The sequence below is a fragment of the Berghia stephanieae genome, chromosome 7 (genome assembly GCF_034508935.2).
Source record: "Berghia stephanieae isolate SIO BIC M18660-M18661 chromosome 7, UCSD_Bste_1.3, whole genome shotgun sequence".
In the NCBI taxonomy this organism is placed as follows: domain Eukaryota; kingdom Metazoa; phylum Mollusca; class Gastropoda; order Nudibranchia; family Aeolidiidae; genus Berghia; species Berghia stephanieae.
The window spans coordinates 38,013,931-38,038,906 of NC_088366.1; the positions used below are offsets into that span (position 1 = coordinate 38,013,931).

The 24,976-nt window shown below is 36.1% G+C and overlaps 1 protein-coding gene across 4 annotated transcripts in view; it reads right to left on the minus strand.

Annotated features, from left to right (window-relative positions):
- LOC144977189 (alanine aminotransferase 2-like) overlaps window positions 1–24,976 on the minus strand; it is an 82,902-nt gene that overhangs the window by 12,975 nt on the left and 44,951 nt on the right. For all 4 annotated transcript variants that reach the window (XM_078922124.1, XM_078922123.1, XM_078922125.1 and 1 more), the window contains exons 7-11: window positions 15,859–15,988; window positions 13,347–13,426; window positions 8,200–8,333; window positions 5,495–5,603; window positions 5,110–5,175 (exon numbers count right to left, since the gene is read on the minus strand). In XM_078922124.1, the coding sequence (XP_078778250.1) occupies window positions 5,110–5,175; window positions 5,495–5,603; window positions 8,200–8,333; window positions 13,347–13,426; window positions 15,859–15,988 (519 nt within the window). The remainder of the gene's footprint in view (window positions 1–5,109; window positions 5,176–5,494; window positions 5,604–8,199; window positions 8,334–13,346; window positions 13,427–15,858; window positions 15,989–24,976) is intronic.

Here is a 24,976-nt window from a genome sequence, read left to right on the forward strand (position 1 = left end):
GAAGTCCTGAGAAGGATCGGAATAAAATCACCAATTCTCCTTCAAACTGTAAAGAAATTGAAACTTAACTATTTTGGCCATACGACTCGCCACGAATCATTAGAAAAGCACATTCTGCAGACAAGGGTAGACGGCAAGAGAGGAAGAGGTAGACCAACAAGAAGCTGGGAACAAGATATATGTGAATGGCTGGGAATGACAACAACTCAAGCAGGTAGACTGGCGGAAAACCGTAATCTGTTTCGCAAGAAAGTTCCGGAAGCAAAGTCCTACGCAGGATCAGCTGACTAGAGAGAGAGAGGTAAAGGCAATCTGTGGTAGGGATCGCTCTGATTGTGGTCTCCAACTCCTCTTACAATTCATCCAATATGCTCTGAACTTATCTGCTCTCTCTGTCGATAGAATAGCGGCACTGGAGTGACTTCTCCAGGGTGCATTAATATTGGTAGATATTTTAAAGATAATCAGTTGGTCTCTATCTCATATGGTGATTTTATGATTCCATCTTTAACAAATTTATTTATCAAATGAAAAAAAAATCCTGTTTATATTCAAACTACTTTGAAATGACAATGTAACACTGCTAGGTGGTGTAAGTATTACTAATACAAAAGAATAAAGGTCTGAAAAGATCAAATATTGTTTGAATGTCCAGGATGTCAGAAATGAAAATGTAAGTGTATTATGTTTAGTTGGAAATATCACAGTCACAGTGATAAATTAGAGAGAAGGCACTTGTGTAAGATAAAGATATGAAAACGTGTATTTATTTTATGAAACAGTGTTAGACAAAGCAGAGAGTAAAATACAAGAAAAATTTATTTTTTAGAAGTCAGCCTGCTTCAAATGTAGCATGTTTTTTTGTACTTATCTCTGTTTTATCATACACACTTTATCAGATTTTTATGTTTAGTAGGTTTGCTTTTTGTTTTATGTTCGTTTCTTTGGTTGTTTTTTGGGGTTTTTTTTTGGTAAAATAAAATTATTCGTCTATAATGTATATCGAACTGTCATTTGAATGAGAGTGGGCATTTAAAATGAAGTTTCGAACGGTACAGTGTCTTGTGTTGTAATGAGTCAAGCAATGTTGAGCAGTGCCTGGGACTTGATGAGTGACAATAACGAAACTAATTTTGACGTTGTATTCTTTGGTAAGACACTTAAAACATATAACAACATGTGTGTGAATATGGTCCTTGAAAAGGAAGTGACTGCAATTATTAGAGCTACAAATACAAAAAAAAAGGGACATGAACAGATAATTTGTATAGAATGGAGTAAATGCTTGGTTTTAGCATGGCCTGTCATTGAACTCTTGGTAAGCACAAAGACCTGCTACAGGTAATAAACAAACATTCTGTACATTGATTCAAAATCAATTTTTCAAGAAACAAATCTGTATCAACTGAAAATGGATAATGTACGCCTTAATTTCTAGACATTATCAATTCAAAATGATTCAGAATTGATGTAGTATAGTTCCATTGAGTGACATATCCATAGCTGCCAACCCGGTAATTCAATTAAGAGGGAGATTTGGAACAAAAATCAGGGAGATTCGATAAAAATCAGGGAGATTACATTTTTACTGACCTGAAGTGAAGACGCGCTGCTAGTTCTTCAAAAGCCACATGATTACTCCTCGTGATGCACAACAATGAACCAGAATGCAGAGGTATGTCCAATTGCATTTGTTAATTTAACTGACTGCCATGTCTCAATTTAACTCCATTTGATATCCTAACAAATAAAACATTTCCCATCTTTTCAAATAGTCCACACGATAATAGAAATAAAATAATAAAACTCAATCCAGAATAATAATATATACAGTTGGCAAGACACTATCTACAACTATTTTACAAATACACCAGGGCTTCAGAGATCTACTTTGCGGCTGAGCATCCTTGTCCGCTCAGTGCATTGCATGTGGCCGATTTGCACTTCTTTAGCAAAGCAGAAGACAAAGTCCTGTTGTAGCACTCTGTACCACTTTGTTTTGCCAAAATGATGTCTCCTAGTGTCTCAGTCTTTAAACTACCCCTGAAGTCTGTTCTATTTTTGCGAACAGTGGAAAATAATCTCTCACATGAGGCATTACCATGGGGAATTGACAATATGGTCAACATGACTTTTGGCAAGAATTTAAATCTCAAGTCACCGATTTCATCCTTTAGAGTACTAATCTCTTGCCACTGGTAATCAGCTCTGTCCATCTCAAGAATCTTTGGCAACAAATCATCCACCTGGTACTGCAAAAATTCCCTTTCAAGATCATCCATGCTCGCCACAGATGGCAAAATTTGAGGAAATCTTTGGAGGAAATACTGAACGCTCTTGAAGGACATAGTTGTGCGCACGCTCACATGTGCAATTTCAGCATTCAAGAGGATGGGGTCTGTCAATTTCAAATTTGCAAGGCAGTACTTGATAGCCACCTTGACAAAGTTTCTTGCACAAACTCTAAATTTCTTCACTTTATCATCAGATAATTTTGATTCTTGTATGAATGATGTGGCAGCTTCTCCTAGTGAGATGTTCATAGGGTCTTTGAGGTTGTAGTCTTGATCCAGGTCAACATCAGTCACACACTTGTACAGCATAGCACAAGGCTTCACTATCAAAACCATCAAGTCTTTGATAAACCTGCACAAAATTCTGCGCTGCCTGTGGATCAATGGTGTTTCCGCTTGCAACTGACAATTTGTTTTGTCAAAAAGTGGTAACATGAAATTTAAGAAATGCAAAGTCAGTTTTGTAACTCGAGAATCTAGATTTGCAAGAGCATTTCTCTTTCTGTCACTAGTCTTGCTTCCTTCTTTTTTATCAGAGTCACATTCATCTTTGAAAAATTTTCTTAGGGGCTCCCACTGATCCAGCACCCATTTTGTAATTTTCCCCAAAGATAACCACCTGGTTGGAACATGTTTAGGGATATTCGTCTCTGCAGTACCACAGCTATTCTGGCATTCCTGAAACGTTTGGAACCTGTTGGCGCTTTTCTCAACATAGTAATAAATATCTAAAAAGAATGGCTCCGGGTTGAATGAGAGTTCTTTTGATGCCCATTCTGCAGCCAGGTGGAGGCGATGACACGGACAACCAGTGGCAAATAATCCTGCATTTTCCTTCAGCAACACACCATACAACCCTTTCCCTTCTCCAATCATGGAACGAGCATTGTCAGTACACAAACTCATGCAGTTGCTAAAAGGGATCCCCAACCTACACAACTCATCCAGAATTAATTTTGCAATATTGGCTCCTGTTGACTTGTCTTTTAGCTCGAGTAAGCTTAACAGCTCATATTTGACTGACTCATCAGCAGAAACAACAATCAAAGGGTAGAGTTTGTCTGTTTTATCATTACTCCCATCAGTGGCAATATTAAAGGGAGAGGTCTTGCACTTCTCAATCAGAGACTGTCTTGCATCCATAGCCAACTCTTTAACAATTGCCGTTGTCTTTGTGCGTGCACAGCTGTATCTTTTAATAATCTCTTCAGGTTGTACACTATCTACCAAAAACATTGCTTTGAAAAGCTTAGAAGCATGGTCAGAGGATGCTAAAGGAATGTTGTGCTCCAATAAAAAAGAAGTAAATAAAGTCTCTGCCCTAATCACAGCTTCATCCACTGGCGTTGATTTGGAATTTGAAGAAAAGAAGGATGTAATTGGTTTGCCACTAGTTGAAGCTTTGGCATTAATCAAATGTTTCTTAGAATTAACATGCCTCTTGACATCGTCACGTCCACCATACATAACACTAAACTCTGAATGACACATTTTGCACATGGCGAATGAGGCGTCTTTTCCTTTAACTATACAGGGAAATTCAACACTATACTCAGCTTTGAATGAAGTTGAATATTTCTTTTTCTTAGCACAACCGTCCTCAGAACTTGAAACAATTTGTCGTTTAGACATTTTAAAAATCAACAAAGTCTTTAGGCAGTATAAAAGGCAAATACAAATTACTCCCAATTAGAAAGAAACCGTCCTCAGCAATTGAAACACGTTGTGGTTAGGAAATTTTGAAAATTGATGAAGACTTAAGGCAGGGCATAAGCAAAAGCAAATTATTCTCAATTGAAAATATCGATACCACAATATATTCTTTTACAATCCTATAGAACAGTAAAGGAAGGTGCCCGAAACGTAAACAATAACAAGTTGCTAGTGATTTCCGTTAGGGACCGGAAAAATTTACGCACAATATAGGTCTCCCAATTTTGTAGTTTGAGTTGTAGGCAATACACTTTCAGTATTGAAAATATGTTTACATAAAATCTAACAGTTGCAGAAATAATATTATAAGGCTAAATTATTATGAAAATCAGGCTCCGAATAATTCTCGTTTTGTTCACACCAGCGGAGTAATTTGCTCTGGTCTAAAAATAGATAGACTGTAACTTTGATAAATTTTAGAAAATTTTACCTTTTGTTCCATAAAATATCCATATCTAGACATTATTTGATGCATGATCGAGTATTTATGAATATGTGTTTCTTTTGCCACCTAACAGCCAAATTTTAAAGGTTATTTTTTTCTATTATTTACATTGGAACGTGAGCTGTCAAGACAGGAACATGTGGTTTGCCACGTGCTTCTCGACCTTTGTTTACGTTTGGGGCACCTTCCTTTACTGTTCTATATAATCTATTGCCACATTACTGGTATCGATTCTGTTGCTTTCATAGCATCGACCAGCCAAAAAAAAAGTTGACAATTGATTGTCTAGAGAACCAGCAACTCATCACACTCAATATTCAAATTGATAAATTTCCGGGAGATTTCTGGAGATACTAAAAAACTGCGGGAGAGCGGGAGATTGGTGATAAATACGGGAGACTCCCGCAATTTGCGGGAGGGTTGGCAGCTATGCATATCTATTCAGCAGTGCTATTATAACAACATCATTATCATTTTTCCAATAAAATTATCGATTAAAAAAATACGTTTGGAGGAGAAAAAAAATTACTCTCTCCCCCTTCCAACAAAGGTGTACTATTGGCAGGACTCCAGAAAACTCTTGAAATGTGCGAAATAAATGAAGATTTATTTTTGTTTATGTTGATACGGAGCAAGAAAGAATCGTTTAATACTGACCTTCTTAAACAGTTGATAGGATGGCTCACCAGGCTTGGGTGGATTGGCTATTACATCCATGGCAGCCTGAAAAATACATGTCAATTTTAATAAATACAGAATGGAAAAGAAAAAGAAAATTAACTGAGATATCAATATGTCAATACCATAAAAATCATCGAAAATATAGATTAAGGAGCCAGGATATAAAACTTTAGCCATCTCCTCTCATGTAAAAATGGAAACTATTCAATTTGTACAGTTTGAGTAAGAATGTGATTTCAAATGGCTTGATGGAAAATAAACAAAAGATTTTAATGACATTAATCATGGTATTATTACATGCGTAATAAATGACAGGGTGGAATCTTGTCTGAGTGATAATTGGCAAAGTTCATTTCCTCACCTGTCCTACCACAGTGGGACAGAGTTTGGCAGATAAAGCTTTCTTGAACATGGCCTTGACATCTGGGTCAAGGTTGATGACCTCTGTGTAACCGCCTCGTAGTCCACATCTATGAATAAATTGTAAAATTTGGTATATATAAAGTCGTGAGTCAATATTATTTAAAAAGATAATTTATGTAACAATACGAGTCATGCTATGCAGTAATGTAACTTTAAATGAACTTACAAGAAACAATATGATCAATTTCAGAGCCTGCTTTTCTTTGATGAAAATTGGTGGATCAGACTAAACGAGTTGGATGAAAATTGGTAAAGGTGCTAGATAGATATGTAAAATAAATGCCAGGTTGGAGTCATGACTTCACACCTAAACTCTCACATTATATGTGGCCCTCCGCCTCGAAACGGTATTAAGTCAGGATTTTCAATACCCAATCAAAGCTTATTTTATGCCCAAAATTTTGATACCAAATTTATAAAATTCTGATCATTCATTGCCGAGATATGACCAATTGAAGTAGGGAGAGTGTAAAAACCAAGTTTCGAGGAAATCGACTTTGAAGTTGAGGCACTTGTTTCACACACAGTCAAATCAATGGGCAAAGGTAACTCCTTGGATACAGGAATTGAAAATTTAACGAGAGTAATAAAATTTGACATGAGCTACAAATACAAAAACATTTAACAATATGCACAAAAAATTTTGCAATAATCCAATTGTAAATTTTGTAGTTATTTATTATTATATAAGATGCACTTAAATTAATAAACACACTAATAAACGCCTGCAACTTTATGAAATTGTTCACTCTTTGACGGGCTTTTGACATTTAATTAAACAATCAACGAAATAAGAATAATAAATGTGACAATTTTGTTTGATTAAATAGAGGAAATACGATTTCAAAATGTCAAAAGTTAAAGAACAGCTAATATTTTCTGTACAGTTTTGAAACAACGTGAAGCTGGGTGGAAAGAGAGAGAAATATCAAGAAAGAGGATGAGAGAGGAAGGAAAAGAAACTGGCACAGACAAACACACACACACACATGAGAGAGAAAGAGTCAGAGAGAGAGAGAGAGAGAGAGAGAGAGAGAGAGAGAGAGAGAGAGAGAGAGAACCGCTTGTGCATTAAAGAGGGCAGGAGAGGAAAAGAGTAAAGATGTGTGTGTGTGTGTTTGTATATGTGAAAGAAACACACAGGGAAGAAAGAGGTAGATATAAAGAAAGGGGAGGAGGGGAGGCGGAGCAAAGAATTGGTAGGGAAAGTTATAGAAAGACCTTTGTTTTATGAGAAATCAAAGTCAATCAATTGGAAACATATTGACCAATGAGATTGCATTTGAAACAAATGGACTGGTCAAATGTTTTATTACACTGTTTCCATTTTGAGTCAGTTGACAGCTTGGGGAGGAAAGGGTGGGGCTTATTTTATAATGACCAGCATGAAGTCATGTAATTGTACCTTCTTCTTTGTGCTGCATTCTCCAGCTGTTTAGGACATGTCACAAGTTATCATCACCCCTTGTGGTCAATTGTCAGCTATTTAATTCTCCTCCCCCCTTTTTGTAGCGTTCTACATTGTGGATTGTTTTAACCCCCCCCCTCCCTCCATTATTCGATGCAAACACGATAAAACGAACATCTCTCTCTCTCTCTCTCTTTCTCTCTCTCTTTCTCTCTCTCTTTATCTAGAAAAATGATTGCAGTTTCTGAAATTACCAAAAACTGAAATTTGATTATTTTGACCATTTTCACTTTAAAACCGATTTTCTTTGTTTTCCAAATCCTGACTTAATACCGCTTTAGGCATAGGGTCACATATTAGTAGTGCATTCGAAAAATATTCCATATTCTTGTACAATCACTACTCCAACGATTAAAAAAGCAATTAGTTGTATATCTGCTAAACAAGGAAACAGTCAGAATTGGTAATTTTAGGAATTTTTCAAGGCCTAGAGAGTCATTCAAATTTCCTTAGAAACATTGGATTTTTCTATTTGGCAGAAAAGGCACTATATATATCATTTTGTTTGTTTGTTTTTAAGGGTTTTACGGCGATTGCAACAGATTAAGGTCATATCAATGCTAGTAAAAATGAAGAAAATTGGATAGTAAAAAGTTCTAGAATTACAATTAAAGCACTTAAGAAAAGGTAAGACAAAGAGGAATTGGTTCAAATAGGAAACAGATATACATTCCAAAAGCACATTATCAAAGTACTTAGTTTGAGATCACCTAAATGACTCACCCAGACACAATCACAGGTCTCCACTACGAGGAATACACTCAAATGTTTACAAATCATATATAATACGTAAACAAAACATAATACAGGACATGATTTACAAGGAAAAAAATATCGTCTCCCAAAAGTCTAACTATACACTTGGCTGTCTCCCTCTCAGCTAGGGTATCTGGCCAGGGCCTGGACAAAACCACGTAACCTCATTCCAAGACAAAGACAGAAAGCAAGTTGGAAAACATTTAAGGGGATAGAAGACACAGCAAGTACCTCCCTGCCCACTATGGGAGGTCAGGAACCCCACCCAGACTTTATATATTTATTTGTTATACGAAATGTTCTTCCTGTAACTGCTGGTGGCACAAGACTATAAATAAACTTGAAATTCTTGTATTCTATTTTTACATACATAATAAACATCTCCTTTTTTAATATTATCAATCAAATTACAAACTTACTCTCCCATGAACCCCTTCGAGATGCTCATGAAGGAAGCAACTTCAATATCATTGTAATCTGATCCCATCTCTCGTACAACTTTCTTAAAGGAATGGAACTGGCTGCCTTTGGCATACACATTGAATTGGTAAACCTGGGATTTGAAATGAAAGAAGAACATTCACAATAAAGTAAAACTTTTGTAATCCAATTTTAATAAAAACAACAACAACAATAATAATAATAATAATAATAATAATAATAATAATAATATAATAATAATAATAATAATAATAATAATAATAATAATAATAATAATAATAATAATAATAAAGTCCACTCCAGATAGCCCATTATATAAAAGACAATCTATTAGTATTGAAAGTGTACAGAGGAGAGCTACCAAAAAGATTTATGCAATACAGTATTTATCTTATAAGGAAAGGTTAGAATTTCTTGACTTACCAAGTTTGAAATATAGAAGAATTTGTGGGGATTTAATTCAGGTTTATAAATTGGTACATGGTCTGGATAGGATAGACTTTTCTGATTTTTTTTCATATTCTAATATTACTTTTACTGGAGGGGACAAGGTTAGGATTTTTGTCACTAGATGCAAAACAAACATAAGACAAAACTGGTTCGGTATTCCTATTGTCCAGAAATGGAACAATTTGAAATTTGAAACAAAGAATGCAAAATCTCTTGATCTATCAAGGTGTTAGTAGACAGGGAATTATATGATGGGAGATTTATATATGACGAATAATACTTGTTTGCACAGCTGTTGACATGGCTTTCAATCTTGTATGTATATATTATGCATTGTTACCTTATTATGGTTATCTTCTATATGCGTGCATGTGTGTGTGTGTGTGTGTGTGTGTGTGTGTGTGTGTGCTTTGCATGTCACGGTTAAAGATATATGTTTGTACATCACATATACATGAGTACATTTAAGTTGAAATACTATCTTTACCACGTGTATCATTATTGTAATCTTTAATCAATAGATTTATAGCATTACTATTAATATTAAGGGCACACAAGGGATTTTATCCTATTTTGCCCTACCATATGTTATGTTATGTTATGTTATGTTATGTTATGTTATGTTATGTTATTTTAAGTTAATTTCACCTTTCAGTTAATCACAACATTTTCCAAGAAACAGAATTAATTCTATATAAAAGTTACTGATTAATTGCAACAAACTTCAGTTAATCGCAACAAAATTTCGACCCCAAAAAGTAGCACTTTTAAGAAATCAATCAAACAAAATCTCATGATTAAATTTCATTATCCATGAAATCATGACAGGTTGGAGAATCGAGAGTGGGTGGGATTTAGTGCTACTACAGTAGTATGTCACCAGTCTATAAGCTGTATTGTATCGTTTTTGTTTAATAATAATAATAATAATAATAATAATAATAATAATAATAATAATAATAATAATAATAATAATAATAATAATAATAATAATAATAATAATAATAATAATAATAATAAATGTACATTTATATAGCGCTTATGCCGAAGTTTCGAAGCGCTTCACAATGACCATCAGTAAAAAAACATTACATACTGCAGATTCGGACATACGAACAAAAGTTCACACGCATCCAATTATACAAACACATCCACATACACACTGTACATAAAAATGTATTACACACACACACACACACGTGCGTGCACACTTACGTACGCGCTTTGCAATAATTCATGGCATAATCTAATTGAAATACTTCCCAAAGAGATAGGTTTTCAGTTTATTTTTGAATTTATCAACGCTGCTTTCAAGTCCGACTGACAGTGGGAGTGAATTCCAAGTGATAGGGCCTACTTTACTGAATGATCTATCGCCAATACGTTTAAGATTAGTTTTTTTAATTTGAAGGATTTTGAGGACCTGAGATCAAATTACTCAGTCTGTGGTGGACTACGAACAATGTTTACAACAACTGGTTTGGATTTACTATAAATGGTATGAATCTGATCAGTGGTCAATCAAATTGCCTTAAAAACTGACAAGTGGTAGTGAAAACTTTTTATCTGAAATCGACCAAAGATACTGCAGCCATGGATGATCCCATGCATGTGTACATGTTACAAAAGTGGACAGGAAACTCAACTTCAATTAATCACAAATTGGATTAATCGCAACATTTTTGATGATCCCAAGGTGTTGTGATTATCCGGAGTGGACTGTAACATCAAAAACAATAAACAACAACAACAAATAACAAAAATAATAATAATAATAATAATAATAATAATAATAATAATAATAATAATAATTAATAATATAATAACAATAACAATAACAATAATAATAATAATAATAATAATAATAATAATAATAATAATAATAATAATAATTACAATAATAGTAGCAGTAGTAATAGCAGTTGTTTTGGTAGTAGTAATTGTAATACAATTAATGGTGCCTTTTATCATGGTCACCGGGAGGAGGCTTAGGCGTGCTTAATGCCAAAGCGTGCTCAAGTTCGAAGTAGACATAATCCAAAGATTTCCATGAATTAAATTTCAAGTGCAGTAGATCGCGAAGTCATGCTACCTGGCAAGCAGGGGTCATAAAGTTACTGCCACAATTCCATTAAAATGACCAACTGTAATCATTTGTTATTCATTTGCGGTATAATCTTTAACCTTTGTTATATGCACTAAGATTTTATTCCAAAACCGCTTTGAAGTGTTTCAAACACACAAGCCCGAGGAAACAGATACAGCATGGACAATTCTGAAAGAAGTTATCACAGGGACATCTGAAGAAGTGCTTGGAAGACCACAACCTAAAAAGAAACCATGGATCAGAGATTAGAAATGGCAGAAATTAGAAGAAAGGAGAAGGGTGAAACATGCAATGAACAATGCGAAAACTAGATTCTAGAAGCAAATGGCAGCGACCAGATACACTAGTCGCCAATGAAGTGAAGAAACAGCTGCGGGCAGACAAACAGTCCGACATAAATGAAATTGCTGATAAAGCAGAGGAAGCTGCATGCAGGGAAAGGAGATCTTAAGACCCTCGACGCCACCACTAGATTGTTGAGTGGTTGAAAAAAACAACTCAACAACTCAAATAGACCTGTCAGAGACACAGATGGGAAACTAATCACGTCATTAGAACAACGACTCACATGATGGCAAGAACACTTACATGAAGTGCTCAACAGACCACCCCTGGTCCGAAGACCACATCTGAACCCTGGAGAACCCCTCAATATCAATACAGGTGAAATCACAAAGACAGAGATCTCGCACTTGGTAGTCTGAAAAATGGAAAAGATGCTGGCACCGATAACATACCTGATGAAGCCTTGAAAGAGGGTGGAAACATAATCATGGATCAACTCCACCACCTGTTCAACTTGATCTGGGCAAATGAGAACTGATTGGAAGAAGGGCCTGCTAGTTAAATTACCCAAACATGGCGATCTGTCCCAGTGTGGTAAGTGGAGAGGAATCACCTTGTTGTCCCTACCAAGTAAAGTGTTCACAAGAATCATGCTTGACAGGATGAAAGTACTCTGGACAAAGCACTACAAGATGAGCAGACAGGCTTCAGAAAAGAACGCTCATGCACAAACCAAATTGCAAATCTAAGAATTGAGTGGCAATCATCCCTTTATGTGTGCTTTATACACTTTGAGAAAGCATATGACAGCGTAAATAGGGAAAGCATCTGGAGCATCCTTCTCCACTACGGGGTGCCAGAAAAGTTTTTAACATCATCAAACGACTTTATGATGGGTTTTCCTGCCAAGTTATCCATAATGGTCGACTCTCAGAGGATTTTGATATTGCCTCAGAAGTTAGGCGAGGCTGTTTACTGTCCCCGCTTCTATTTCTTGTGGCATTGAATGACAAAGACAGCATATGGCAACTCCAACAATTCAATGGACATTTTCAAAAAGACTCGAAGACCTCAAATTTGCAGATGACCTTGCCCTCCTCTCACACTTGCCCTCATACAAGACATGCACATCAAAGTCACATCCTGGAAGAAACAGCTCAGCGAGTTGGTCTCAAGATTAGTGAAGAGAAAACAAAACTACTGCACATAACTGCCAAACAAGAATCACAAATCACCATCTCTGGAACAGCAATAGAGAATGTCAGGGAATTTACATACCTTGGCAGCACAACCAGTCAGTCGGGTGGAACTGATGAAGACATCATAGCTAGAATCAAGAAAGCGCGCCAGGCCTTTGCAATATTGAGACCAATATGGAAAGCTTCCAGCATATCCACAAACACCAAGCTTAAAATATTTAACACTAAAGTTAAAACAATCCTGTTCTATGGGTCAGAGACTTGGGGAACAACCTTTTTGACCACATCAGCCTAGATACAAACTTTTGTCAATCGCTGTCGTCGACAAATCCTCAAATTGAAATGGTTTGACAAGTGCCAAATGCTTACCTTTGGACAAGAACAAACCAAGAGTAAATGGATGTCCAGGTCAGACGCAGAAAGTGGCGATGGATTGGCCATACCCTGCAGAAAGAGCCATGTAATATAACCAAGCAGGCTCTCGAATGAAACCCACAGGGCAAGAGGAAATGGGGCTGTCCAACAGACTTGGACTAGAAGCCTTCACCAAGATTTGTGAGTCTCCAATCTTATGTGGAGTGAGGCAAAGGTCTATGCCAAGGACAAAAGAAGATGGAAAAGTGCTGTTGAGGCCCTATGCTTTGCCAGGAGCCAAGAGGCATAAGTCAAGTAAGTCAATATGTACTATATCATGTACTTGACATTTCATTTTTATACACATATGATTTCTGTTACAATGGGATATATGAACGTCAAAATACAATGAGAACAAAAAGACCTCATATCTAAAATACTCATACATAGACTAAAGTGAATCAAGAAATATTACATTTCCCCGAAAGCCACCCCCTCTATATTCACACATAATACAGAGATAATACTGAACTTTTCACACTACAAAAATCTTTACAGCGATTTTTGTTTTATTGTTTTGTTTTTAAGGGTTTTACAGCGCTTGCAACACATTAAGGTCATATAAGCACCACGAAAAAGGAAGAAAATGACCTTGTGGAGACCCTGTTTACACCCGCAGTGATATTGCGTTCTCAGTATGAGAAAGTCTTATTCACATGGAAACTTTTACCTCATCAGCTAAAATAAAAAGATTCTCCTCTTTGGCAAACTTGATAATATCTTCAACATTCTGTCGTGTTAACACTTGTCCTGTAGGAAGAAATCATAAGCAATGAATCATCATCTCCATCAACCAATAAATAAGGCTGATTACAAAACCAACAACTGACCAAAATAGCTATCATTTTTCACCTCATGGGGGAGGAGAACTAAAGATTTTTTTAAACTATGCCAAATAGTTTGGCAATCTGTTACATAAGGTTATGAGCTATTAACTATTTAATCATATTCATAATTTTATTATAATATTGCTTTTAGTTGGGTGTTATTTTGGATAATACCCTTCCCACTGATGCTTACCTCCCATAGTCCCAGATTCACTCTCCTTTGTTGTCCATATCTCACAGTCCTGGGTTTACTCTCCGGTGGTTTTGACCTCCCACAGTCACAGGTTTATTCCCCACTGGTGTTTATATCAAATAGTCCGATATTTATTCCCTGCTATTGCCACCTTAGGGGGTGAAGTGGCAGAGTGGTTAAGGCATTGCACTGTGAACCGGGAGGTCCCATGTTCGAGCCCTGCTTCAGGCACATTCGTTTTTTTCCTTGAGCAAGATTATGAATTCCCAATTTGCTCACTTGGACAACATGGGTGATTCCTGTTGACATCAGACATCCTGTTTGATGAATTATCTATATTCCTTCATAGAATGCCTAGGTGACGATATCTTATTATGTCATGGAGGAAGGGCATAATGAATTTAAATTAATATCCACCTTACATAGTTCGGGTTCACTCCCTACTGCTATCTACTAAGTGTCCATCTCAAAAAATGTGTACATTCTTCTCTTGTTCACCTCTCACTTGTGTTATATCTTGCAGCCTTTAGTTCACTCCCCACTGGTGTACCGGCCCATAGTCCCAGGTGAACTCCCCACCGGTGTTCACATCCTAGAGTCCCGGGTTTACTTTATAATATTCCATAGTCACAGTTGCACCCGGATTCATTTCTCATTCATATTCTCAAGTTTATTCCCCACTACTGTCGACATCCGCAGGTCTCTCTGTTCCCTCCCCTCTAATATTCAGGGTTGCCAATTCAGGAGGTAAAAATTTACTTTTACACAAATACCTTGACTGACAGCTTTCTGAGTGTTGAACTCCAGTAAAAACACATTATGTTTTTACTTCTTTCCAACTGGAAAATATACTGAAGATTTATAGCATACTTAATTCTGTAAATATACGGAAAATTGGCAACCTTGAATATTGATCTCCCATTATCCTAGGTATAATCTTCACCTCATATAGTCCCTGGTTCAATCCTCACTGGTGCTAACCAATCAGGGTCCCCAGGTCAATCAGCACATTATTTTTGTTTTGTTTTATTGAAATATCAAGAGGGCTCCACCTCTTTATCTTCCAATCACAAAATGAGTAATCCATTACAGTACAGTTGAAAACAGCCTATGGCAATTATAGAGCTCTTTTCGATAATAACATTACTGTAAAAAGATTGCTGTGCAATTGTTTCTCTTGTTGCAGTGTAAAAATTTCCTTTCAAAAACAAATAAACAAACGGGAAACAGCTTAGCTGACAGAAGCTACTTCAATTTTCTTTTGTGTACAAGCCTGGAAAATATAAGACAGTTCTATTAATTATCTTTTTCTGTGCACTCTAAATAAAATGTGGAAAAATTGCAAGAAATTGCCAAAAGCTGCAGATTGTGCGGTCGCAATGCAAATCAGGGAATTTTGTGTTTTATGCTGCCTCAAGTGATGAAAAAAAACTGCCATGTCAGGTAATATTCATATGTGTTGAATATTTGTCCAACATTCCCCGAATTAAGTGCAATTTCAATGGTTTCCACCAGCAAATAAAAAAGGATCCGAATCGCATTTTCGACAACATGTTAACTTTTTTTCAGTGTCTTGACATATCATGGAATCTGTTATCCCGGATATCAGGGGTAGTCCAGAAAAGTGGCAAATATGATTTTACCTTCACCTCATCTTTATCTTATGCAATTTATTGGACATAGCTACATTCGATTTAAAACATATGATTATAAGTGGGTTGCATGGTAAAATACTAAAAACAATGTCTACACCATGAAAAAAACAAGTGAATGCTAGCTGGGTGGTCTTTTTAAGAGGTAATTAAAAGACAGGGCGTTTTTCATGTAATTTACATGACACCATATAAAAAGCTATGGTATTATACCTTTTTCATTGGCATGTAAAATTTATATATTTAATATCAATTATTTGAAACAAGTTAAGCATTTACTATTTGAAGAAAAATAATTTCTCCTCTTGCTCAACGAAAATTTAGAGTAAATAATAATAAATAACTAAAAAATAAAATCAAATACACAAAAATTTATTTAAAACGTAACTGATGTGAATAACCTGCTAATAATAATAATAATAATAATAATAATAATAATAATAATAATAATAATAATAATAATAATAACAATAATAATAATGATGATGATGATGATGATGATACACCTACCAGTGGGATTTCCAGGGTTAATGATCACAATACCCCTGGGTCTACAATGACTCTTTGCCTCTCTGATTGCCCTCCTCAACTCATCCAAGGTCAGTGACCATTTGTCTTCTTCATTCAAAAAGTAACTGATCTGGAAATATGGATTCAATGATTAGACAAACTTGCAACAATATTGAAATAAAATTTGAATAAATGAAACTTTAACATGAAATAATTTGACTTATTTTTTATGTATAAACGACCATTTCTTGTTATGGCATTTCTTATTATACAGCAGGGATGATAATGGCAGTTTGTTAAAAAGGAGGAAAATGTATCAGTCCATCAGGCAAACTCAAGCCGAAATGCAAAAATTACAATATGATATTTACGTGATATTACATAATATACTTCTTTTGTAAATATAATTAATTGTCCTTTCCAGAAAATAATTTTAAAGGCTCACAATACCGTCATCTACATCAAGAGAATATAAATTTTTGGTCCCAAGGCTAGAAAATATTTGTTTTTAACTTTACAAAGCACACTATAATACCTTTGTTCCTGTGACCTAGTGGTTATGCAGTTTAGAGTTATGAATATCTAACAACTTGCAAATCATCAATCTACACAACGGAAAAATAGTAAATTAAAAATAATTTGAACAAATGCTTTACGAGTCGATCATAGGCGCTGGCTTCCGGCGACAACAGACGTGTTGTGAATGTTTACCTATTTTCTACACATATTTTTATTCATTTATCATTCAATCGTCGGAATTTACGTCTAATTTTTATTCAAAATGGATGTGAAGTATATATTGTTCCTGATTTTTATATCTATTAGTATATTTATAAGCATAAATGGTGTTTTAGTCTGTAATTTTGCTGCCAAAAGCCTATCGATAACTTATACTCCAGAGACCCTCCGATCCCTCCAACCCGTGTCACCCCCACCACCCACTATTGACACATCGTTTATTAAAGTAAGAAAGAGGGGAGAAAAGGAGGAATAAAAACAAAATTTAACAGACGGCCTTTTCGTCCATTTTTACCCTGTGTAGTGACAGGTAATGTAAGATCACTAAAAATAAAATTGATGAACTGTTTTCACTGTGTCGTTTTAATAGTGACTATCGTCAAGCCTCCATAACAGCGTTAACAGAGACTTGGCTATCTCCTCACATACCAATCATGTTTTAATATTGAACAACATTCACTATTTCGAGGAGATCGGACTAATGTAAATAAACGAACTGGGGGTGGGGTGTGCACATATATTAACAACAAATGGTGCCACCCCAATAACTGTCAGATAAAGAAAATGTATTGTGACGATTATATTGAATTTATTACTGTTTCGTCACGACCATATTATCTACCCCGGGAATATACTCATGTCATCATCATCAACGTCTACATTCCATCATCATCAGACAACACCACAGTGAAAAATATTTTGAGGAAAGAAATACAGGACATTCAAATTAAGTCACCCGATGCCGTATTGATGGTCACTGGCGATTTTAACCAATGTAACGATTTTACTCTCCCGGGACTTCATCAATACGTGGACTGCTGAGACAAGGGACAAAAAAACATTAGATTTATTCCTGTGTAATATTAAAAATGTTATAAATGATTACCCCGTGCCCCATTAGGTTTATCTGACCACTGCATGCTCTTGCTACTCCCCACTTACCGCCCTGTTTTTAAACGTGTAAAACCAGGAAAGAAAAGTGTACAGATCTGGAACGGAAGTGTGTGTGAAGATTTGCGTGGTTGTTTTGAACGCACTGACTGGAATGTTTTTATCGAATCATGTGATAGTGTGGATGAGCTGAATGACTGTGTGAGTGAGTATTTAAAATTCTGTGAACAGCTAGTGTCTTGTAAAAAAGAAATAAAATATTATCCTAACAACAAGCCTTGGATAACAAAAGATCTAAAACTTTTATTGAACCAAAAGAAAACTCTCTATACTAGTGGAAACAAAAAAGATCTGAAAACAAAACAAAAAGAGATAAAGAGGGTAATATCTAGTTGTCGAGACAAGTACAAAAATAAAATTGAAAAATGCTTTTCTTCTGGGGATATACGGGACACGTGGCGGGGGCTTAAAACTGCTGTTAACTATAATCCAAAGCCCACGATTATTCAGAAGATATCGAAATTGAAATTTAAATAAATTTTATTCACGTTTCGACACAGCAAACAAATTTGATATTGAAAATGAAAAACATAAATTAGACAGGGCTTTGGAAGATGAAATGACTATTGAGGTCAGTGAAGAGGAAACGAGATTCGTATTTTCGAAACTAAACGAGAGGAAGGCTGCTGGGCCGGATGGATTGAAAGGAAAATTATTAAAAGAATGTGCCCATCAGCTTTCCCCCATTTATACACATATTTTTAACTGGTCCCTCCAATGCGTTTCGATCCCTGAAATTTGGAAAACTTCAAAAATTATTCCTGTTCCAAAAAAAGAAAAACTTGAAACTATGAACGATCTCAGACCTGTTGCACTGACTTCAATAGTCATGAAATCTTTAGAAAAACTTGTTCTTGTTAAAATTAGGAATCAGTTTATGCCATTGAGTGATAGTCATCAATTTGCTTACAAACCAGGACGTGGCGTAAGAGATGCCATTTTGCTGTTTACAAACAACATCTACAGGCATCTAGATCACGCTAGGAGCTATTGCAGATTGCTTTTTGCAGATTTTTCTTCAGCGTTCAATACAATGCAACCTCAGTTGGTTGTTCAAAAATTGACTAGTCTGAATTTAAACAAGTATATAATTGCTTGGGTGCTCGAATTTCTTACGGAGAGAGCACAATATGTTCAATTAGGACAAAACAAATCTTCCTGTATAACTACAAATACTGGTGCTCCTCAAGGTTGTGTATTGTCCCCTGTATTATTCACAATATACACGAATGACTGTAGAAGTCAAAACCTGAGTGTGCCTTTAATAAAGTTTGCAGATGACACCGCTCTTCAAGGCCTCATAACAAATGGCAACGAAGTGGCTTATAGGCAAGAAATTGATAGATTTGTGTCTTGGTGTGATGCCCACCACCTAGAGCTTAACATAAGCAAGACAAAGGAGCTAGTGATTGACTTAGGAGAGTGAAGGAACCGATAGAACCATTAAAATTAAAGGACCAATTCGTCCAGCGAGTTCCTCACTACAAATACCTTGGTGTAACGATTGATGACAGGCTCAAGTGGGATGAACACTTGAAAATAACTAGGCATAAGATGTGCAGACGTACATATTTTTTATCAAAACTCTCTCAGTTTAGAATAGATAAAACCCTCTGCACATTATTTTATAGAGCAGTAATCGAAAGTGTTTTGTCATTTTGTATAACAGCTTGGGGAGGCAATTGCTTAGCAGTGGAAAGGAACAAAATAAATTCAAATATTAAAAAATCCATTAAACGCTATATAAATGATGTTGACGATGTAGATCTTTTATACGAGAAATTTTGTATAAATAAAATAACTAAAATATTAAATGACCAGTATCATCCACTAAGACCATAAATTATTATGTCAGAAAGAAGTGGTCGCCCTTTCTCTATTTCAACGAAAACAGAGAGACACAGAAAATCTTTTCTGCCGTCTAGTATTAGGCTTTATAACAACAAGCAATAATCATTTTATATAATTATTTCTCATTTTTACTTTTTTAAAATATAAATATTAATTTATTAATTTATTTGTTTTGCAATCTTTTCAATTTTCAATTTATAGTGACAGTTTTAACTATTTTACATGTTGAAATTATTCATATTATAAAGCGCAGCTCTGGTTATAGAGCTGCTCCTTTTTTTATATATATAACATCCTATTTCCATTGTATTTTTATCTTATTGTGTAAATTATAACACGTCTGTACAAAAAATTTCCTTTTTGGGATGCAATAAAGTATTATTATTATTATTATTATTATTATTATTATTATTATTATTATTATTATCACCCTTGTTTATTGTAATATTTTACCTATCTTTCTATGATAAGATGACATCTAAAAACATAAAATGAAGATATAAGAGTGATTGAGAGAGAAATATGGGTAAGAGAGAGAGAGAGAGAGAGAGAGAGAGAGAGAGAGAGAGAGAGAGAGAGAGAGAGAGAGAGAGAGAGAGAGAAAAAGAGAGAGAAAGAGAGAAAGATAGTGGGGGGGGGGGAAGAGGTTGTGACAGAAAAAAAAGGAGAGAGAGAGAGAGAGAGAGAGAGAGAGAGAGAGAGAGAGAGAGAGAGAGAGAGAGAGAGAGAGAGAGAGAGAGAGAGAGAGAGAGAGAGAAAGAGAGAAGATAGGGGGGGGAAGAGGTTGTGACAGAAAAAAAAGAGAGAGAGAGAGAGAGAGAGAGAGAGAGAGAGAGAGAGAGAGAGAGAGAGAGAGAGAGAGAGAGAGAGAGAGAGAGAGAGAGAGAGAAGTTATGAATTGATTTTTTATTTTTTTTTTTCTTTCCAACCCCTACCCAACATCTATTAATCCAAGGACACCACTGGCCCTGTATTACTTTTGACATTTGGTGAGACCCCATCTAGGCTGACGTCATAAAAATGCGAGTGTCATCAAAATTCATGAAAATCAGCACAGGTGTCAAAATTTGACACAAGATATGATGGCGATTTTTTCATCATTCTGCCGCGGAGCCACCTGAGTGCTTTTCATAGAAAAACGTTTGACACTGCAAAAACAGCGGAACATTTCAAAGAAGATCCCCAAATCCCGGAAATCCGCGGAAAATTATCATCACTGATACAGCCCACTTTGGATAATCGCAACACCTTGGGATCAGTGAAAATGTTGCGATTAACCAAAGTTGAGTTTCCTGTCCACTGTTGCAACATTTTACACATGTATGGTAAACTAAAACCAGCTGTTGTAAACATTGTTATTTGTCCACCATAGACACCAATTTGTTTGAAATAAAAACCATATATGACAGCCCTAAAGGTAGATTTTGACATGCAAAAGCAGCTTTGATGCAAGCCGACATCTTATTCAGGTTAGATTAACCTTCACTCTTTTGTTCTCAATATTTGTAAGAGATTAGCCGTGATGAGAAACAATAGCTCTCACCACAGTGTCCAAATTGCAATACTTTAATACCGCAGCCTCCCCACAGCCCTACCGCTGTTAAGCAATGCCAGATGTGCCAGGTGATGACTGACCCAGTTTCGGCGAGAAAACGAATGGCGCGCTTGCTGGACATGCATGTTATAGTAATTGTATGCAATCAACAGTTGGGCATTCCCGTTAAATCAAAACATGCCATTGAAAGCATGTAGGTTGGAAACTGTTAGTAATGATGTATGGTTATGACATGACAAGTTTCATTTGTCTATGAATGATGGAATGATAGATAGAACGAAACAAATGTGGGTCATTTTTTAAACAGATTATCATTAACACTTTTCAATTAAAGTGTTGATTACAAGACAATGAATCCATGGACATCTGATTTTTTTGTTTTATATTACTCTTAAAACTATTACAAGTATAACTCACCTTCAATTTCTCTTGCGACGTTCATAGTTAATCCAAAAAATGCTTTGAAGTAGTTATCTATATCCCATTACTGAATTTTTTGAAAGTCTGCATAGAGGTTTACTGAAGCTAGCTTCATTTCCTATGATTTGGTGACTGGCTTCAGTGCCTTGCTCTCCATGGAGCCCAAGACCAAACCCAAATCTGGCCATGAATGGAACGCAATGGTGCTCCAGTATGTGTTGTTTTGGAATGATCATGTTTGTGAAGTGTGTTCTAAAAAGTGGAGATAATTATCAATGTTTTCTTGTGTCTTGTTTAACTGGGTTCTGTCTATAGGCCTGGAATGCGAAATGCTATCATGGACAATTTGGTAAAGGGTGTTCAGTTGTGTGAATTTAGCTTTGATTTCCCCAGCCAAGTCAATTGTTAATAAATTGCATGTGTGGTTGCATGTTTCTTCCACAACAGCTTCTAATAAGGCCCCTCTGACTTCAGCAGTCAACTAATTGTGACAGTGTTTGCCGACAAAGGCCCTACTATGAAAGGCTTGGGGTGTTATCTTGTGTCTGGCTAAAATCGCATCCAGACTCGAGCAGATTGGGCCAGATCTTGAACTGAGGGTTTCAAATCCTAATGCATTATACCTTCTTTTCAATTTTGTACAATAGTTCGAATCTATGTCTGTCCCTTTCTGTACGACAAAGGATCAAGCACGTTTTTGCGTCTTTCAGTTGTTTTTTCAAATCCCTTCTATGACGCCAAATATTTTCAAGCCTGTCCCTCTTTGCGATAGATTCCTGTTATCATCCATGATAATTCTCATGTCTAACTTGTCTACTGCCTGTTCTAAAAGTCTATGGTGCTTGATGACTATCCCTAACATTATGTGAAGGTATGGAGGTACTGCGTGTGTAAGTTCAATGTTTATCAATGGCCATCTCAAGCAATTGTTGAACTTGGGTGTGTGTTTTTTATCTCCATTATGCTTCTCCATCAAGCATGAGGCGTCTTCCTTTATCCCTTCTAGTTTTGGTACACCACAGACATGGAAAGGTGCCTTGGGGACCTGACAGACCGTACACTTTGGTCAGAAACTCATAATCACCATTGATGAAAATAACAGTAGTTTTACTTCTCCATCTTAAGCTGTTCTGAAAGTCATTGATATGGGGCTCTATCTTCTCCATCATTAGTTCTATATTTCCGTAACTGTCCTTAACATATGCCAGTCCTATCACTAGGGTATGTGTTGTTGTATTTGGTTTACCTACATTCAAAAGCTGCATGGTCAATTTGAACGAGTCCTTTCTGTGGTCCCCACCAAACTTAACCCACACTTCATCATCTGTGTGATGAAATGAGATCTTTACTATTGTAAGAATCTAAAAGACCCTCTAACAAAGTACTGATATCATTGACGAAGGCAAATGGTTTTTCGTTTGTCAAGTCTTCGTCTCCAAGAAAATTCATGCTTTCCACAGTCACCATACTCCCCGTTATTTCTTTTGATGCACTTCGACTGGCTCCTTCATTTTCCACCTTTATTCCCCTTCCTGTCAGAAACTTTCGTTGTTTCCTGACTTGTCTCCAGGATAATCCCATGCATTCCTTCATTGCCAAAGTGTCATCATGGGGAATGAATGCTTTGTCCTTGATGCCAGCAAGCTCAGCGATAATCCGCCTCTTTTTGATGGGTAATTTCTTTAATTCAGATGCCATCTGTACATTAATAGACTCATCATTCTAATCCTTTCCAAAAGCTTGACACGTTTTCTTTTGGTCGGTGTCTTTGCCTTCTCACTTTCTTTTCGAGGCACACTCACTCGCACTACGGAAAATCTCCCCCCTCTTTGTTTGAACGTGGCAACAGGATTCATTTTAAACATTGCTTTTAACACTTTTCAGCTTCGGTGATATTGTCCTCTTCATGCTTACGTTTTCTGGGCAATGTATTGATTTCATTTGGAACAGCCTTTGAATCGGACTTTTGAGGTGTCATAGCGGTCGCAGCATAACTTGTCTTTTTCGATGGAGTAGAAGATTCGAAAGGCCTCCAAATAGTGGCTTAATCGTTCAAGTATCGACTGCATGTAGGCTGACACTCTAATCCTAATATTTCCTCATTCTGATAGCTCATGGTGATCTTCCTCTAATGTAGATTCCACATGGTTTGACTGGGTCGTTTCCATAGAGTCATTGGATACTATCGTATCCTCGGACTTTTTAAAGCGTCCATCCAGTGATAAAGTGTGACTACAGACCACACAGTCATCGATAATTATGTCTGGATTAAAGGGGCACCATAGTGTTCCATTTTGTTTCCCAATGTCAATAGCTCGTTGACGCAATGACTCTGAGCTGCGTTTTTTAACTGATCTGACTAAATCAATACATTTTCTACAAATATTTTTAGGGTGTCTATCTTCACAATCACCACTCACATCTACACCAAAAACAAGATTAATATTTTCTCTATGTCCCACACACAAAACATTTTTTCGTCCGAACTTTTTTTCTTTTGTTGATAAGGAAAATTGTGCACATATCCTACACAGTCTATCAAGGTGGTTTAAATGAACATCCCGTGAATGATCCATTATATGTAGTCTCTTATTTATGTAACCTGATATTTTGGAAGGAATAAACAAATAATAAAACATTTCTGTATGATACTTCCAGTAAAACGCTTAACACATTGTAGATAAAAATGGCAATAATTAGAATTTTTTTTCTTAAGTGCAGGCTCTCTCTCTCTCTCTCTCTCTCTCTCTCTCTCTCTCTCTCTCTCTCTCTCTCTCTCTCTCTCTCGACTTGGTTAGAAACAGAGAATTTCTTTATATTATGTCAGCAAAATTTCTTTTGTTGGGACAGATTACTGTCTATACTGCAAAACCAGATTAAATTAACGTTCAAAGGAACTGATTTTCATCACAAGACACTCAGAGTCGCATTATCCAAGAGGAATGACATCAAGAGAAACCAGACCGTGCCAGCATCATTTAAAAAAGCGAAAAGTACGTATGCAAAATGTTTTAAATTCTTTTCATGTTTGCAAGGAAGGATATAGTCTAATCTGGACGATTTCCTCTGTAATGGAGTTTATATAGCTAATTTCATCTTCTAGATTCGTTCCTGAATATTGTCATAGGCAGGGGATATCTCCCCCCCCCCCCCCCCCTCCCCCCGGCCCCCCAAGAGCAAACGGACGGGAATGAAAGCCATAGCAAAGACTGGGGACATTATTTTCTTCTCCTCATACTGAAATTAAGAGCAAGTGTCCCAATACTGTGGCAAAGCTCATTTTACTTAACTATGCCTCAATAATCATCATCATCATCATCATTATTATTATTATTATTATTATTATTATTATTATTAGTAGTAGTAGTAGTAGTAGTAGTAGTAGTAGTAGTAGTAGTAGTAGTAGTAGTAGTAGTAGTAGTAGTAGTAGTATAGTAGTAGTAGTAGTAGTAGTTATAGAAGTAGTAGTAGTAGTAGTAGTAGTAAGTAGTAGTAGTAGTAGTATAGTAGTAGTATAGTAGTAGTAGTAGTAGTGTAGTATTTGTAGTAGTAGTAGTAGTAGTAGTAGTAGTAGTAGTAGTAGTAGTAGTAGTAGTAGTAGTA